The following is a 15,670-nucleotide window of genomic DNA, read 5'->3' on the forward strand; positions in this document are numbered from 1 at the left end:
TTCGAACAGTCACACATGTTTAGATTTTAGTTTAGATTATATTAAATTCAACAACTTCATGTTTGAATTGTTGCACATGTTTGCTTTTATCATAAAGTCATGTTTGTTTTTCTAATCGCTGTTTAAATAATGTAATAAACTTTTATCTTGTTTTCTATGTATTAAACAGTATGATAAGGTCAAACATGTGAGCAGGAGTTTAATGTAACCAAGAGGTTTGTTGTAAACAAAAGAATGGCAACTAAGAAATAATCCAGTCGGTTGCTGACCTAATTAACATATGGCTGTTAGTTGAATTTAATCCAGTAATAATATATCTGATCAGATATATGAACATTTATAATTACCTGTAACGTTTCTGTCGGTTAAATGTCTCCAAGTTGTCCGAAGAGAACAAAGAGAGTTTTTATCCACCAGATTGTTTTTACAGAAACTGCTGATGTGGAACTTCTTCTTCAGATTGTTTTATTTTGCACCACGTTTCTCTCCCCTTAAAAACACCTAAAAACCACAGGAACTGTGATGATAAAACACTTCTTTTTTTTGTTTGTTTTCTCCTTTTGCGCTGAGAAAATTATGACATATTTGCGGTCAGAGTGCAAATTCTTTATCAGGGGAAAAAAAAGAAACAACAACAAAAAACAGGTTATAGTTGTTGGAAGGGTTGGGTGAAATTGTCGCCTGATTTGGGAAGATTTCCTGAAAAACACGTTCATGTGGAGCTGAAAAACAAGCTCATACGCATTATTTTCTCTTCAAACGTGGATATGATTTTGAACCACGTGTGTGAACGTCAAACACACACACACACACACACACACACACCGTTACAACCATTAGGACTATGGCGCGAAGAAACATTTTTTCCTCCTTTTTTACCTTCCACTTGAGAGATAATTAAACATCAGGAAAATATGAAATCAAAACAATCAGAAATGAAAATATTAAACACAATAACAGCCGAGGTCCGACCGCAGTTTGGGAATTTGTCTGGAAAAATGGACACAAAGAAGAGGCTTTTATAGAAAGATGACGATTCTGTTAGTTTCCTTTCTGCTGTCCGTAATCTTCTGATTCTGTCTCAGTAACCTGAGTTTAGCTTTTCATAAGAGAAAATATGGTCTATATGCAAAATTAATGTTGTTTATCTTGTATACAGACAAAACAAACAGGCTGTCTATAGAAGAGAAAAAAGAATAATTGATAAAAAAAACAAAAGAGTTTTAAATATATTAAATCGATTCACTGGTGCATTTTAAAGTTTTGCTTCTATCTATCTATCTATCTATCTATCTATCTATCTATCTATCTATCTATCTATCTATCTATCTATCTATCTATCTATCTATCATCTATCTATCTATCTATCTATCTATCTATCTATCTATCTATCTATCTATCTATCTATCTATCATCTATCTATCTATCTATCTATCTATCTATCTATCTATCTATCTATCTATCTATCTATCTATCTATCTATCTATCTATCTATCTATCTATGTGGACATGGTGAAACAGGGATCAGTTGTTTTTGGGCCTTGCAGTCCACTTGATCTTCACACATGGAGCCAAAATATCACCTTTAATTAAAAACTAAAAACCTGTAATGATGACAGTGTCATGTGTTTGTGTCTGTGTCTTCATTTATATGTCTGTATTATTTATTTAGTTATTTTCAGTTGCAAGATTTATTCAGTCACTTTATTTTCACCCATTTTGCGTTATGGATCATCTTTTGCTTTGCAGTATTGGGGAGCAAGGGTGGGGCTGACAACACAGTTTGCATGTCACGTGACGCTGCATTAACAAATCAACAATTACCTTCCCTTTATTCTCCAGGAGTTACTAAAGAGCCTGGAAGAAGCGTGAGAGGGCAGCTCAATGGAAATGTGCGAGCGGAATCCTTTAAGTCCCGGTTATGTCGGATCCCTGTTGAATTTCGCTCCCCCCGAGTCGCTGTACTTGTCCAACTTGCGCAGCAATGGAGCCCACATCCCCGGCCTGCATCAGCTCCCGTACGGCCGGAGGGAGGTGTGCGCGCACCCGTGGACTCCCCCAAGTTCGTGTGGACCTGCGGCGCCGCCTCCGACTCAGAACCGCGTCTTCGGAGGGTTCTGTCCGCCGTTCGTGTCCGTGAACGCCGGCTCCTCCGGCGGCCACGCCAAGGTGCATCTGGAGGCGCAGCAGGAAGAGGCTCGGTGCTTCCAGGAGACGAGCCGGAAGCCAGAGGAGTCCGGCGGGCAGGATGGAGTCTACGCCGCGGAGCACGGGCTCCGTGGTTACTCAGAACTGGACGGCTGCGTGACCCAACTCGGTCCGGATTCAGCAGCTCCACTAAACTGCACCAAACAGGAGCCCAATCCCACTGAGACCTCATCAAGCGAGGCGTGCTGCAGGACGACTTTTGGCCAAGGTTAAGTATGTTAAAGGAGGCTGGCTTGTTCTTTTATTTCTGCTGACATTTAAATGCATTCCCTTGATTTCTGGGTTTATTTATTGGCTGAATGAAACGTCACATGGTGCTTGCTTCTGGACATTTAGTTCACACCAAAGCCTCTAAAAATCCAATGATGTTACATTAAAATATTTAACTTATTAAATGGTTTTGTTTATATCCCTTAAATGGTGCTCTGATCTTCCAGTGGATAAATAGAAATACTTTTTGTGGATAAGTCACTGATTTCAGTCAGTTTTAGGAGCACCTATTAATATTTCTAATCTTGCAAAACATAAATTCTTACACTTATTTTTTTCCTGGGTTTATTCCAGCTGAAGCTCGTGTTAAAGTGAGAACTGTGTTCCCTCCTCCCCTGCCAGGTGTCCCGTGGTGCTCCTCGCATGTGAAAACGAGGAAGAAGAGGAAGCCTTATTCCAAGCCTCAGCTTGCTGAACTTGAGAACGAGTTTTTGCTGAACGAATTCATCACGCGGCAGAAACGCAAGGAGCTGTCGGACAGACTCGATCTGAGCGACCAGCAGGTGAAAATCTGGTTTCAGAACCGCAGGATGAAGAAGAAGCGGCTGATGATGCGCGAGCATGCTTTCTCCGCGTACTGATGACCTTTGGACTTGATCCTGACCAGCATTAGAACACCAGGATGTGTCCACCCTGTGCCCAAACGTCTTCACCTGTTATTAAATTGTTTTCCTGATTAGCATAAAATACATATATATATGACCGGCTGGATTATTCAGAGAGGCCATTTTGATTGACAGGAATCAGCATCTGAGAATCTCAGCACAGGCTCTGGAAGGTGTGTCCGGTGGACTGTCACACCTTGGACCGGATGTCTTCTGTGCACTCCTGTCTGCGTTCCCAAAGCACTTTGGTTCAGTTTACGCAAAGACTGGGGAAATATGTGTTGGGTTAAACATGACCTGAAACACACCCTTTCTTTTCCAGCAGACAAATGTAAACAACATTTGTAAATAATAAAAAGAAAAAAAAAGATGACAGTTAAGATATAAAGCTGAACACTTTTTGGAATTTTTCTGGTTTGCTAATTCTTCGTAATAGCTCTTTTATTTTTTTTTTATTTTATTTTTTTTTTTTACCGAAATGCGAGGCCAATTTGATCAGGAATGTGGTGTTTGTCTTGTGGACTGCTCATATGCAGTGGTCTCAATGTGTGAATTACTTATCGAGTTTATTATTACTGGCTGATCTAAGTCAGTATTATCTGAGGCATTGTGCTTGCATGCCACTTTTAACATTTTTAAGGATTTTTGAACCCTTTTGAAGAGTAAATTTCCAGTGTTTGTGTGTTGTCGGACGGTCCTGGCTGTGCGCCTCTTTTGGATTTCCAAGGAATTGACTCTTAAAGCCACAAAAACCTTGAATTTCAATCGTTGTTACTTCAAACTACCTTTATGTTGTTGTTGTTATTGTTGTTGTTGTTGTTGTTGTCTTTGTGAACTGTCGACCTTCTGTGTTGCCACAAAAACAGACATTTTGTCCGTAATTGCATTAGAACAACTCCTGATTCTTATATTTAAGTTATATTTAAAAGGACATTATAACGCGTTTTTTTTCAACCAAAAATAAAATAAAATAAAATAAAATAAAATAAAATAAAATAAAATAAAATAAAATAAAATAAAATAAAATAAAATAAAATAAAATAATGAAAGCATGGTAATGTCAGGAAAAAATAAGAGGTAACAGGAAAAGCACCAGCTGCCTTTTTATTCACGGACAGCAACAAAAGGTTTGGTAAAGTGGTCGTAATATAAAAGTGACTACATTTGTAAATAAAGATCATTTTTAAGGATTTGTAGTGTAGTTCTTGTGTGAACTGTGAGTTTTTGTTATGAGTTTTTTTGTTTTTAGGAAGAAAAATGATCCGTGCCAGTTATTTTTCCTTCAGTCGCGCACTGGCTGATTATAATATTCAACAGATAAATTCTTGAGAGAGAGAGAAAAATCTGAACATGGTTCCTGGCAGTTTTACAGTTGAAAACGTGGAAAAAGGCAGGGAGGCTTCAACTCTAAGTTAAACTATTGCTTATTTTTACATACCAGTTTATATTTAGTTGTATTTTTTTATCCAGGCACATTGAAAACATCTCTCTCGGTTACAATCCACTAGACACCTCTATATGAAACGTGTCTGCCTTTACTATCCTTGTGTTTTTATTTGCGTAAATCCCTCCTCACTGTGCGTAACGCAGCAGCAGCCATCACCCACAGTTGGAAGTTCCTGTGGCTTTGACCCAGTGTGTCTAGTATAATTCAAAACTCAGTAATTTCCCGAGTATCTCTGAGATGCTGCGTGTGTATGTGTGTGTGTGTGTGCACCTAATAAAATCCCAAATTCAGGTTACCATGTGCGCATTAGAATCGATCCAGGCAAAAGCAGTCGCCTGATTTTGCAAATCTGCTGTTTTAAAAGTTTGAGTTTAAACGTGAAGGTCACAACACGGTTTTAAAACAGCAAACTTGAGATGCTATATGGGGGGAGGAAAAGCAAACAAACAAAGAAGTAAAGGAGCACAGCAGGAAAGACACTGAATAAGAGTTGGTCAATCGTTTGGTTCCGTCATCTCTGCGTCACTGCAGCTCCTTTAAAAAAAAACACAGAAAGCTTCAATATCATTTAAAAGAATTTATTTTAAACAAACAAAAATAGAAGGAAAAGTCTTGTCTTTCTGTCTGGTTCTCTTTTTGTATATTCTCCTTTTTTGTAGGAGCTTCTCGCCTGGTACTCAGTGGTATTTAGCTTTGTTTATGTCTTTCTGTTCTCGACCTTAACTTTAGTTTAGGATTTATTCTCAGTTTAAAAACAATTTAAAATAAATGTTTCACCAGCTCTGATTGCTCCAAGTGCTATTTGTGAGCACGCACATCTGAGAAATTAGCTATGTATGTGCTGGTTCGTTTACTGCCAGCCTGCGTCACGTAGCTCCAGCTCTCCAACATGGTGGGGGTGCCAAAACAAAGTTAAGGTCAAGTTAGCAGGCTGCTGCTTGTGACTGGTTCAAGACAAAGATTCTTCTTTGTGGAAAAAGAGAATAAATTTTCCCTGCACATCGTCTGTTTAAACCAGTTTAAACAGTTTGGAAGAAGCTACGATTTTGGAATCAAAGGTAAAATATTACGCGTAAAATGGCTGCGTAACAATGGTGCTGGAGTTTAGTTTTTGAAGGCGTTAAAATTTTTGATTTTAGATTTCCTTAAACTGACTAGCTCATATCATTTTTGAACTTTTAAATGATAGATTGTAAGCCGAAAGCAGCTGGTATAACAAACTGCATTGGAGCAGAACTTAAACGGTGAAACAAATAATATTAATAATAACAGAATAGTGTTGTGAAATCAACATTTAAACTTTCGCCATTACAAACAGATAGGTTAAATACAATTAACACCAGAAACTAAAGGTAAAAGTCACATAAAGGGTTGGGCAACCAGTCGCTTTAAAGTTATCCGTAGATTTTATTTAGTCTCTAACATCACACTCCTGTAAATTCAGCTGCGTAAAAATGATTCCCAAGGCGCAAGTAACAATTTCACTTTTTTTGCACTTCTGCGTCTGCTGAATTAAAATAGAAATCCTTAGTTTTTGTCGTGTGTTTTTCTTTTAAAACAAATACACACTTTGTTTATTCAGAACTATTTGCCTGAAGGTTTTGTCTAGTGCAGTGTGAAAAACAGGATCATAAAAGTTAGATTTTCACCACCAGTTTAAAAATATTTGGCCACATTTACCTGTGAAGAAGCACAACACGTTTTTAGAATAATCAGTTTTGAGGATCACTGTTGCAAATGACCTACATTTAAAATTTATTCTGTGGTGTTTGAGAGTAACAGAAGAGGGAGGGGGGATGCATGAAAAGCCATACTCACATATCCCAACAAAATATAGCTCGACGCTTGAGCGATGAGTTGTGCCTTCCTCGTGTGTTTCATCTTTTCTATTTCCCACCGAGGAGGAGGCAAACACTGCATGCATGGCTGCCATAAAATGTCATGGCCGCGGAGACTTGTTGGACATCACAAACAACAGACGGCCAAAGCCATGTTGTTTCGGACTAGGGTTCCCTCTTGTTACTCAGAGGATTTAATGGAATTCAAAAACGATTTTCCCTTTAGTAAATATCTGTTTTATTTTTCCTGTTCTAAATGGATCCACATGCAGTTTGAATTAAGCGTAACTGAGTGAAGGATTGACTTTTTTTGCGCACTACGAGGCGTGCGTTTGAATTTGTTGCACCTCAGCTATTTGTTTTTCTTGCACCACGCTGCAGGACAGAATTATCTGAATGAATCCAAATGATGGCATTTATTTGTGTGTATTTTCACCGTGCCTCCAAACATCACGCTGCACGGCGATTATACGCAATGATGCTTGTAATTTCTTTGCAGGGACCTCTTGGATAAATCACACATGATTTCCGCGCGGTGACCTTGACGGTCTTCTTTCCAAAGCTTTTGCATGAATCGCACAGGTCTGCTGATATTTCTAACTGTTGATACAAACAATGTCCACCTCCATATTTACTGACGCAGTGAGTGCAGTGGGTGTGGCTGTCGTAATCATTAAAGTGATGTTGCTGTAAAGTAAATATTCCAGCGATGGTTAAAAAAAAATCTCTTTTTTTCCATCAGCTTTAAGGCAAAAAATGGGGTTGGGGGTGGAGAGGAGTTTCCCCTGCAGCCTGGGAGCCAATAGAGACTCTTGTTTGAGCTCACATGAGTTTTTTTTTTTTTTTTTCTTGGTAGTTTTTTAATGACTGATATTGATGTATGGTAATTTCTTAGCTGGATCACATGACACAATTACCTCAAGAATCGATCAAGATGTATTGCAGGTCTGCCTGCGTTTCCGATTTTTTCTCCCTGCCGGGCTCTTTCCACGCGCCCGCGGTGCTCCATGGACAAAGTTTAACACAGCCAGCCTGCCAACTCCGCGCTTCCTCTGCCGCACAGAGGGAAAGGCAAGAGGAGATATGACGGAATACGATGATCGAAGCTGCGCGTCAAATATGTTTTTGCCGAGCTGCACTTATTACGTTTCGACGCCCGATTTCCCACCAGTCTCCTCCTTTTTACCGCAGACCACCTCGTGTCAGATCAATTTCCCTTATTCCCCCAGCATAGCTCAACCTGTTCGAGAAGTCGCTTTCAGGGATTATGGACTGGACCATCCAAAATGGCACTACAGGGGCAATTACGCTTCGTACTATTCAACGGAGGAGATAATGCACCGGGAGCTGATTCACTCCTCCTCCTCCAGCAGCAGCAGCGGCGGCGGCGGCGGCGGCGGCGGCGGCAGGGCGGACGTTAGGTTTAAAAACGAGTCCTTGTACGGCCACCCCGGAGGCTCGAGCGCGCAGTGTGGCTTCTTCGCTGGCGTCGGCCGGAACGGCGTCCTTCCGCAGGGCTTCGACCAGTTCTTCGACTCCCCGCACTCAGAGAAGCCCGTCAGCGCCGAGCCCCCCAAACAAAAGACAGACTCCGCCGCTCCCGGTGATGGAGCCGACGTCAGCCAGGCTTTAACCAAGCTGGAGGAAAAACAACATGCCGAGCCGACTGGGAGCGTCGACGAGGACTCATCCTCCTCCAACTGCGGCGACAGGAGCAACCGGCAGAGTAAGTCAGCTTATTATTATAATAATTTTTAAATTTAAATTCAACAAAAGGTGTTCATTCGAGACGATCTGGAGAACCTGGACCGCACACAGTCCTCCTCCGTGACCGTCCAGGGTTATATGCTTCTTTATAAGCACGCAAAAGCTTTTATATCCCTATAAGATGTACTTTACGGTTGTAAAGGTATTTACAACGGGGAACAGTTAAGCAACCGTGCTTTAAAGGTTTTCTTTTCTTTCCAGAACAACTCCGCGTTGCTGGATTTGATTTGTATCCTTGAGGCTTTGAAGAAAGTAGGAATCCCAATAATTCGTGGGCTGCAGCTGCATTTAATGTACATGAGAAAATCCTTTTAATTGCAATCACAAAACACGCGAGTGCAGTGTGTTTTCATTTTTATGCAAATAGCCCTTGTTGTGTCCATTGTGTGTGTGTGTGTGTGTGTGTGTAGGGGTGGGGGTAGGAATGGGGGGCTGTGTTTGTGTCAGAGAGACAGGGCCTTCCTACACAAACAGGCCTGGATAAATTCAGCCATTAAAAAAATAACTATTATTAGTATTCATCCGACCTGATTTTTCATTTTAAATATCTTTTTTTTTGTTGTTGTTGTTTCCTCACGACTGATTTTTTTGTTTGTTTTATTTTGCTTTTTTTTTCTCCCCCTATTTTTCCTTTACTTCCACAGGTTCATCAACCAAGTCCAGGAAGAAGAGGTGTCCTTACTCCAAATACCAAATCCGAGAACTTGAACGAGAGTTTTTCTTCAACGTGTACATTAACAAAGAGAAGCGGCTCCAGCTGTCCAGGATGTTAAACCTGACAGACCGCCAAGTCAAGATCTGGTTCCAGAACAGAAGGATGAAGGAGAAAAAACTCAACCGCGACCGCCTACAGTATTTCACAGGGAATCCTTTATTCTGATAGCTGACATTCAGCCTTTTTTCCCCTCCCTCCTCACATAAACATCCCAAACACGGGAAAAAAGGAAAGAATCTTCAGATGAGCGATTTTAAAAACTGATATCATATTATTAGAATAAAAAAAAAACGGATGTTACAGAAATCCGCCATATTTTCTTAAACATTTCTTGCATTTATTTAAATGTATTCAGACACTTTTGTTTCGTTTTTGTTTTTGTTTCTGTTTTTGTTTTGATTTTGCCTCGCTAGCAACAATTATTCCAGCTAATTTTTTATCTGTACTTTTGAAACTATATATATATAATGTACTCTTTGTGTCCGTCCATTTGTAAAACGCATGTACTGTTTGTCGTAGTGTGAAATAATAGACAAAACAAATGTATTATAGCCAAGAAACCCGTCAAGTAAAGTTCTATTTAAGAAGTGGATTTTAAAAAACAACAACTGATCATTGAAACTTTGGAGAAATTTGGCGCTTGCAGGCTTGTATGATCCCGTTGTTTCCTTCTCTTTGAAAAACTGGATTGTTTGCTAAACCTTGAACCGTCTAGACAGCACAATAAAAGCAGCTGTAAATGTCTAAATAGGGGGCTATTGGACTATGGTTGTCCCAGCCCCCTAGACCACATGAGGACTGATCTTCCTTCCTGTCTTAAAGTACTTTAACTTCAGGCAAAAGATGTTCTTGTGACGCATCCAAACACTTTTTCTGCGTATTCTGCTCATTTTTAGTCTATTCCGGCATCTTCAGGCACCCTCTGACAAGGACACAATGGGAGGTTTTCTACCATTTGGTGGAAAGTAGATTTAATGTTTAAGTTAATGTCCATTTATGTTATTAGGAAATAATTTTTGGTTTTGCAGAATGCGTCTTTTTGATGATTCCATTCTGGACGCTGGCTCCGCAAAAAAAGGGAATTTCATTCGAATGCAGCACTTTTGTATCAGCTTGTTACAGACACAAGACAGCGGCTTTACTGATGATTCATGCAAAGCAGTGGCTTCACTCAGTGCAGCAATGAAATCCACCGTTTTTTGGAACACAAAACACAAGGAGTGGGAAGGGGTTCGTGTTGAAGTTATGTTTTTAATTCTGCGCTGTTATTTCCCAAAAAGGCCATAAGAACAGTGAGGGTTTCATTAGCTGTTCAGCAGGGTTTGTCATATCATCCTGAGGTGAAACTGCATCACCAACTGTGAGGAGCCTTTCTCTGATTCTCACAGTATCCACATGAGGGCACACTTTCCAATATGGCTGAGTGGGAAAGATGCAGAGTGGAGCAGATTTAACATCCACTCTGCGTGGAAAACCGACAGTAGAGGAGCAATCTGATCAACTCAGAGGTTGTTGACATTATTTATTTAATCCGTTCCCTCTAAGTTTTCAGAAGACTTTCTCCTTCATTTGGCCTCCTAATGAAAGCCTGCAAATTCAGTTTCCTCAATAAAAAGATTCATGCTGCAGCATTTAAATTTTAAAACGGTCTCAAGAAAAAAAGAAGGTATTTGATTTAAATACATTGTTTTTAGTAAAGTAAGACCCTCAAAAAATAAAGAAAACCTTTAGCAATGTCTTCTAAACAGCAAACACATTTCACATTAATTACACATTAATCACATACGGTATGAAACTATGTATTGTTGTTGTTTTGATTATTTTTATTATCACGTCACACGTAAAATATTTGTCTGGGTTTCATATTTTAAGAGGGTTTTTTTGTATTTTTTTATGTATGAAAGCAGCAGCTTGACGGCTCCAAAGTTTAAAATGAATAGGGGAGGTTTATTGATCACACTCACGTCATGTTTAAATTGTTTCAATTTAATTTGAAACTGTGTGTGTTGTAGATGTTTTTATGCTTGTGTTTGACTATCAGCTTAAAGAGAAGAGATAAAGGTGCGTAAAAAATGTGTTAATTCTTAAGGTACTTTGTGTTTGGTGTATTTTATTTTTAGTTATCTTATCGGTAAAGGAAAGTATTATTATTATTATTATTGTTATTATTATTATTATTATTATTATTATTATTATTATTATTATTATTATTATTATTATTATTATTATTATTATTATGACATTTTATACGCTTTTTATAAACACTTCAGTATTCAGTCTTCAGTAAGTCTTGTCTTTTATTTTGGATGTTTGGACACATCAGAAATCTTCACATTAAAAGATTTGGTTTCACAATATCTTAAAATTATGAAGCTGTTGTTGATTATTTGCAATAAATAAAAACATGGATATTCAAAACTCGAATTCTGCAAGAGGCAATGTTTGTTTCAGCTTTGATTTTGTTCTTTGAAGACACATTTACAGGGATTTTAATTATGATCTAAACCTCACACACGTTGCGCATTTATTATAAGCTCTGACACGGTTACATAGGCCTGTTTTACTTATTTAATAGTTGCCCTCGAACACAGCTTATTTCTTAATTATTACTGTTATTAATTGCAAAAGATCTGTGGAGTGAGTTGAAGTTTTATTGTCTACTTTTTAATTTTTAATCGTAGACATTTTTCTGCAGCGCTCTTCATCGTGCTCACATTTTCCTTCTTGCAGGATGAAACAATGAAGCACATCAGCCTGAGCAGCCACTGCCGCCTCCAGCAGCTTATGTGAAATCCTGAGAAACATAAAACATTGCGCCTAAAGATGTATGCAAATCAAAAATGGGGAGAAAATTTACCGAAGTAATCCGCTATAATATGTGAGATGTCACACAACTGAAACATTACCGTCCAAAGCTTAATGGAGCCGTTTCTTTTAGGAAAGGTGAAACCATTTGATTCAAGGTCTTATTTTAAATTTTACTTCTTAAAGAAAGCACATATAGTTGTTGGCTGCTGAAAATGGCTGTGTTGCTCAATTAAATCCATTCGCTTTGCATAAATTGGGAATAAACAGATCGAATTAGCATTATTTTCATCTTTATTCTGAAAAAAATGATGTCACAAATACAGTTCAATTCGACTTTTATGTTGAAATAATTAATATCTTATAAAAGAAAATAGTAAAAAATAAACCCCAATTAGATGGAGCTGGGTTCATTCTTTTTGTGAGAGTGTGGAGTTGTCGCCAATGCGTCATGTAGACTGCAGCACACTGTTATTTCCCAGTGTTCCTCACAAAGAAACTCTGGCATTCTTATCGGTTTTGCAGATTTGAAACATTTCACAGTGTGTCTTCTTTGCGAATAAGTGGATTCCAGGTGAAGACGGGGTGGTTTTGGACCGATCCGGGGCGTTTTTGTTTCACAGAATCGTCGCATTTAAATCCCCTCTGCGCGTCCTGCAAAACCAATTTCAAGTCCGTGTTGTAGGTGTCGCTGTTGACCGCGCGTGCATCTGCAGTGAGAGCGCGTGCAGCGGCAGGAGGCTGCGTCTCAAGGCCATTTTCAAATCTCATTGGTGGGTTTGTCATGTGGTCGGGAGGCATCCTGACTTACAGATTGTTTTTCCTAGATATGTCAGCCTGCAAAAGACATCTCTCTCCTCTTAAGAACTTCTCCCCCCCTCCAAGGAAAAAAAATGTCCTTCCCCAGCAGCTCACCTGCGGCAAACCCGTTCTTAGTGGACTCTTTAATTGGCGCCTGCAGGACGGACAGCTTTTACTCCAGCAGCAACATGTACATGCAGTCAGGATCGGAAATGGGGACCTACGGAACCTGTGGACTCCTGCCGTCGTTCGGCAAGACAAGAGGGGAGGTCAGCCACCAAAACCCGGGCGTGAACGTCCACCCGTACATACCTCAGCTAGAGAACTGGTCCGATCCGGGTCGAGGCTGCAGGACAGACAGTCAGATGTCAAACTGCACATTTTCACAGAACATAAAGGAGGAGAGCAACTGCTGCATGTACTCCGAGAAGAGGCTACAGAAGGTCAGCTCGCCCGACCTCCCCTCCTATCCAGACCCCTGTCCCGTGGATGGCCCCGAGATCCCGGTTCCGGGCTACTTCAGGCTGAGTCAGACGTACGCGAACGGGAAGCACGCGGACAGCTACGGCCACGACGAGCCGCCGAGCCCGAACCCGACGCTCCTGCAGCTCAGCCGGGTCAAGCCGCCTCCTCCTCCTCCCCCTCCTCCTCCACCACCTCCTCCCCTTCCTCCCGTGTCCGGCTTCACGGAGCCGGAGGAGAACATCCAGGAGCCCCAGCCGACGCGCACGCCGAGCCCGGATCCAAAGCTCCACAGCTCGGGGGAGAAGAAGAGGAGCTGCTCGGCGGAGGCGCCTGCGTCCAGCCCGGAGCTGCTGCTGCAGAAGGAAGGGAAAGGTGGGCTGACTGCACTCAGGAGCTTTTTATCTCGCAAGAAGGGCTTCAGCATCATAAAAGCAAGAATAAAACACAAACAACCCTAAAGTCGTAATGTTTAATGAGAGTCTTTCTCAGGTTGCAGTAATGGCTAACTGAATGGCTTTACCATGCAGGAAGAAGCCCACATCCCCACAATTCATTAGATATTTGAATTTACTGGATTTATTGAGGCATTTTTGAATCAAAAACCACAATAAGCTTCTTACTTTTCTCTTTTTGTTCATACATAATATTTAATTTCAATCTAATTATCTATTCATTGATTTTTTTTAATCACATCTTAAATAGTGGTAAATTTGTGGCATTTAAAACTTGTGTTTAAAAATAGATTTTTGTATTTTTTTCTGATTATAAAACTTCATTATTTTGGCTGTGATTCATATCTTGGTTTATTATTAACCCCTTCCTCTGCATTATATATATTCAGGGTAAGCACGTGCATTGTGGTTAATTTCCCAGACGTGATATCCAAAGCAGGAGGTGAGATTATGTGCAGGAGAGGAAGCAACCCACTAATGCAAACCTTTTTTTTTTCTTTTCCCAGACTGTAAGAGTGAGGCGTTACCAAACAACTGGCTGACAGCGAAGAGCGGCAGAAAGAAGCGGTGCCCCTACACCAAGCACCAGACCTTGGAGTTGGAGAAGGAGTTCCTCTTCAACATGTACCTGACCCGGGAGCGCCGCCTAGAGATCAGCAGGAGCGTCAACCTGACCGACAGGCAGGTCAAGATCTGGTTCCAGAACCGCAGGATGAAACTCAAGAAACTGAACAGAGAAAACCGCATCCGAGAACTCACCTCAAACCTCACCTTTTCGTGAGCTCACATGTGGTTTGCTACCTCCTATTATTATAATTACCCCCCACCCCCACCCCCAGCTCTCGTGGCATTGGACGTTTGTCTTAATGTTCCAAAAAAAAAAAAAACAAAGAAGTGACTGTTTCATGTCGTGTGGCGTCGTGTGTTTGTTTAATGTTGTCACAGGGTAAGCGCTTTTGATTTGGTCTTACAACATTTGTCCTCTCTGCCAAGAAGTCATCTTATTGTGTGGAAACAGACAAAAAAAAAAGAAGAAAAAAATCTGGAGAGAGGATTCCTCTGCTGCGGCCATGAGAGCGCAGTTTGTGTTTTTTTGGTGCAACATTTCTTTTGCATTTCGTGCAAAAAAATAAAATCTCCAGGACGGTTCTGTGGGCCTCTATGTGGGAAACAATGTAAAGCTGTGGATTTATTGCATGTTTGGTGCATGTATACATTGCAATAAATATACTGACAAAGAATCTTGCTTTATGTGGAATCGCGCTGCCCGAATCTCTGGGTAACATTAGTAATGACATATTTGGGGTATTTGGGTGACTTTGCAAAGAAAAAAAAATACATTAGGCTTCTTCGTTTTCAAATAAAACATCATTAGTAATGAAAACTTAGCCTTAAAGAGTGAAAGGAATGAGCAAAAAATGAAAAAGAAAAATCCGAATTAAAAAGTTTTTAGAATCCAGTCAGACTTCCCAATTTTTGCTGATGTCGGATTTTAATTTTTCTTGTTTTATTCGCGAGGTTATAACTTCAACACACAAGAAGTGTTTAGTTTGTGACAAAAAGAGCAGCACTTTTTTCAAGTATAGTTAAAATAATCTATTTATGACGCGTTTTTGGGGATAAAAAGAAGCTGAAAACTATTATTTTCTTTTTGTGTCCTGTCGAACACCGAGATCTGTTTCCTCACCTGTTTAGCGTCTGCGCCCCCTGCTCAAAATGGACATTTTTTTGGCCTAGAAAATAAAAAAAATCACAGGATATGTGCTTCATGAGGTAGCGACGTGTATTTGACAAAAGTCTGATTTTATTTACCCCGCAAAGACAGGGGAAACAACCCTTTAATGATGATATGTAATCATCAGAATGCGTTTCTCCTGAGGAAGGTACAAAAATACGTCCAGATATTTTCTTATAGCATTTTCCCCGAAATACAATTTAATTAACTGAACAGATCTGGTTAAGAAGGGAACAAAGAGAAGCTGAAGGAAAGCAGCTCAGGACACATTTAGACTCAACACCGGTCTGCAAAGTGAAAAAGGGGCAAAAATAATACAAGGAGAAAATACTAATTTGATATTTTGCAATTTTTCACTTAGAGCGACTTTGAAAGTCGTATAATAATGTGACCTAATTCACTTACAGATCAGTGTAAAAAAACCCTCCTAGAATAGTTTCCATTCGTCTGATTCTGCAGGAGAAGAGTGCAGCAGGGGGATGCAGAGAGAAGGGGATTGAGTCATCAGATAAAAATAGCTCTGCTTTGATGCTCGAGCCTGTTTATAAGTTAGCAAACACTC

At 40.1% G+C, this 15,670-nt stretch overlaps 3 protein-coding genes across 4 annotated transcripts; all 3 read left to right on the forward strand.

Annotated features, from left to right (window-relative positions):
* The first annotated feature begins 1,563 nt into the window (after positions 1 to 1,563).
* hoxd12a (homeobox D12a) lies at positions 1,564 to 4,066 on the forward strand. Its single transcript, XM_017422650.3, has 2 exons — positions 1,564 to 2,416; positions 2,821 to 4,066. Exons 1-2 carry the CDS (start codon positions 1,885 to 1,887, stop codon positions 3,057 to 3,059), a joined length of 771 nt encoding a protein of 256 aa, XP_017278139.1. The 5' UTR covers positions 1,564 to 1,884; the 3' UTR covers positions 3,060 to 4,066.
* A 2,737-nt stretch (positions 4,067 to 6,803) lies between these two features.
* Positions 6,804 to 11,284, forward strand: hoxd11a (homeobox D11a). 2 transcript variants are annotated; one of them, XM_037976321.1, is made up of 2 exons: positions 6,804 to 8,094; positions 8,337 to 8,731. In XM_037976321.1, exons 1-2 carry the CDS (start codon positions 7,245 to 7,247, stop codon positions 8,372 to 8,374), a joined length of 888 nt encoding a protein of 295 aa, XP_037832249.1. In that variant the 5' UTR covers positions 6,804 to 7,244; the 3' UTR covers positions 8,375 to 8,731. The 2 variants fall into 2 exon arrangements, with proteins under 2 accessions (XP_037832249.1, XP_017278107.1); XM_017422618.3 differs by lacking the exon at positions 8,337 to 8,731 and adding an exon at positions 8,780 to 11,284 and having other exon boundaries at positions 6,836 to 8,094.
* A 1,167-nt stretch (positions 11,285 to 12,451) lies between these two features.
* hoxd10a (homeobox D10a) lies at positions 12,452 to 14,614 on the forward strand. The gene is made up of 2 exons (XM_017422637.3): positions 12,452 to 13,293; positions 13,880 to 14,614. The coding sequence occupies exons 1-2, from the start codon at positions 12,549 to 12,551 to the stop codon at positions 14,152 to 14,154; spliced, it is 1,020 nt and encodes a 339-aa protein (XP_017278126.1). The 5' UTR covers positions 12,452 to 12,548; the 3' UTR covers positions 14,155 to 14,614.
* The last annotated feature ends 1,056 nt before the right edge of the window (positions 14,615 to 15,670 follow it).

This window comes from Kryptolebias marmoratus, linkage group LG6 (assembly GCF_001649575.2).
Source record: "Kryptolebias marmoratus isolate JLee-2015 linkage group LG6, ASM164957v2, whole genome shotgun sequence".
Taxonomy (NCBI): domain Eukaryota; kingdom Metazoa; phylum Chordata; class Actinopteri; order Cyprinodontiformes; family Rivulidae; genus Kryptolebias; species Kryptolebias marmoratus.

Excerpts from the sequence above, each read along its gene's own strand:
- hoxd12a (XM_017422650.3), top strand. The coding sequence starts at position 1,885 with ATGGAAATGTGCGAGCGGAATCCTTTAAGTCCCGGTTATGTCGGATCC. Across the intron at positions 2,417-2,820 it reads CAGGACGACTTTTGGCCAAG|GTGTCCCGTGGTGCTCCTCG; the intron begins GTTAAGTATGTT and ends CTCCCCTGCCAG.
- hoxd11a (XM_017422618.3), top strand. The coding sequence starts at position 7,245 with ATGTATGGTAATTTCTTAGCTGGATCACATGACACAATTACCTCAAGA. Across the intron at positions 8,095-8,779 it reads CGACAGGAGCAACCGGCAGA|GTTCATCAACCAAGTCCAGG; the intron begins GTAAGTCAGCTT and ends TTACTTCCACAG.
- hoxd10a (XM_017422637.3), top strand. The coding sequence starts at position 12,549 with ATGTCCTTCCCCAGCAGCTCACCTGCGGCAAACCCGTTCTTAGTGGAC. Across the intron at positions 13,294-13,879 it reads GCTGCAGAAGGAAGGGAAAG|ACTGTAAGAGTGAGGCGTTA; the intron begins GTGGGCTGACTG and ends TTCTTTTCCCAG.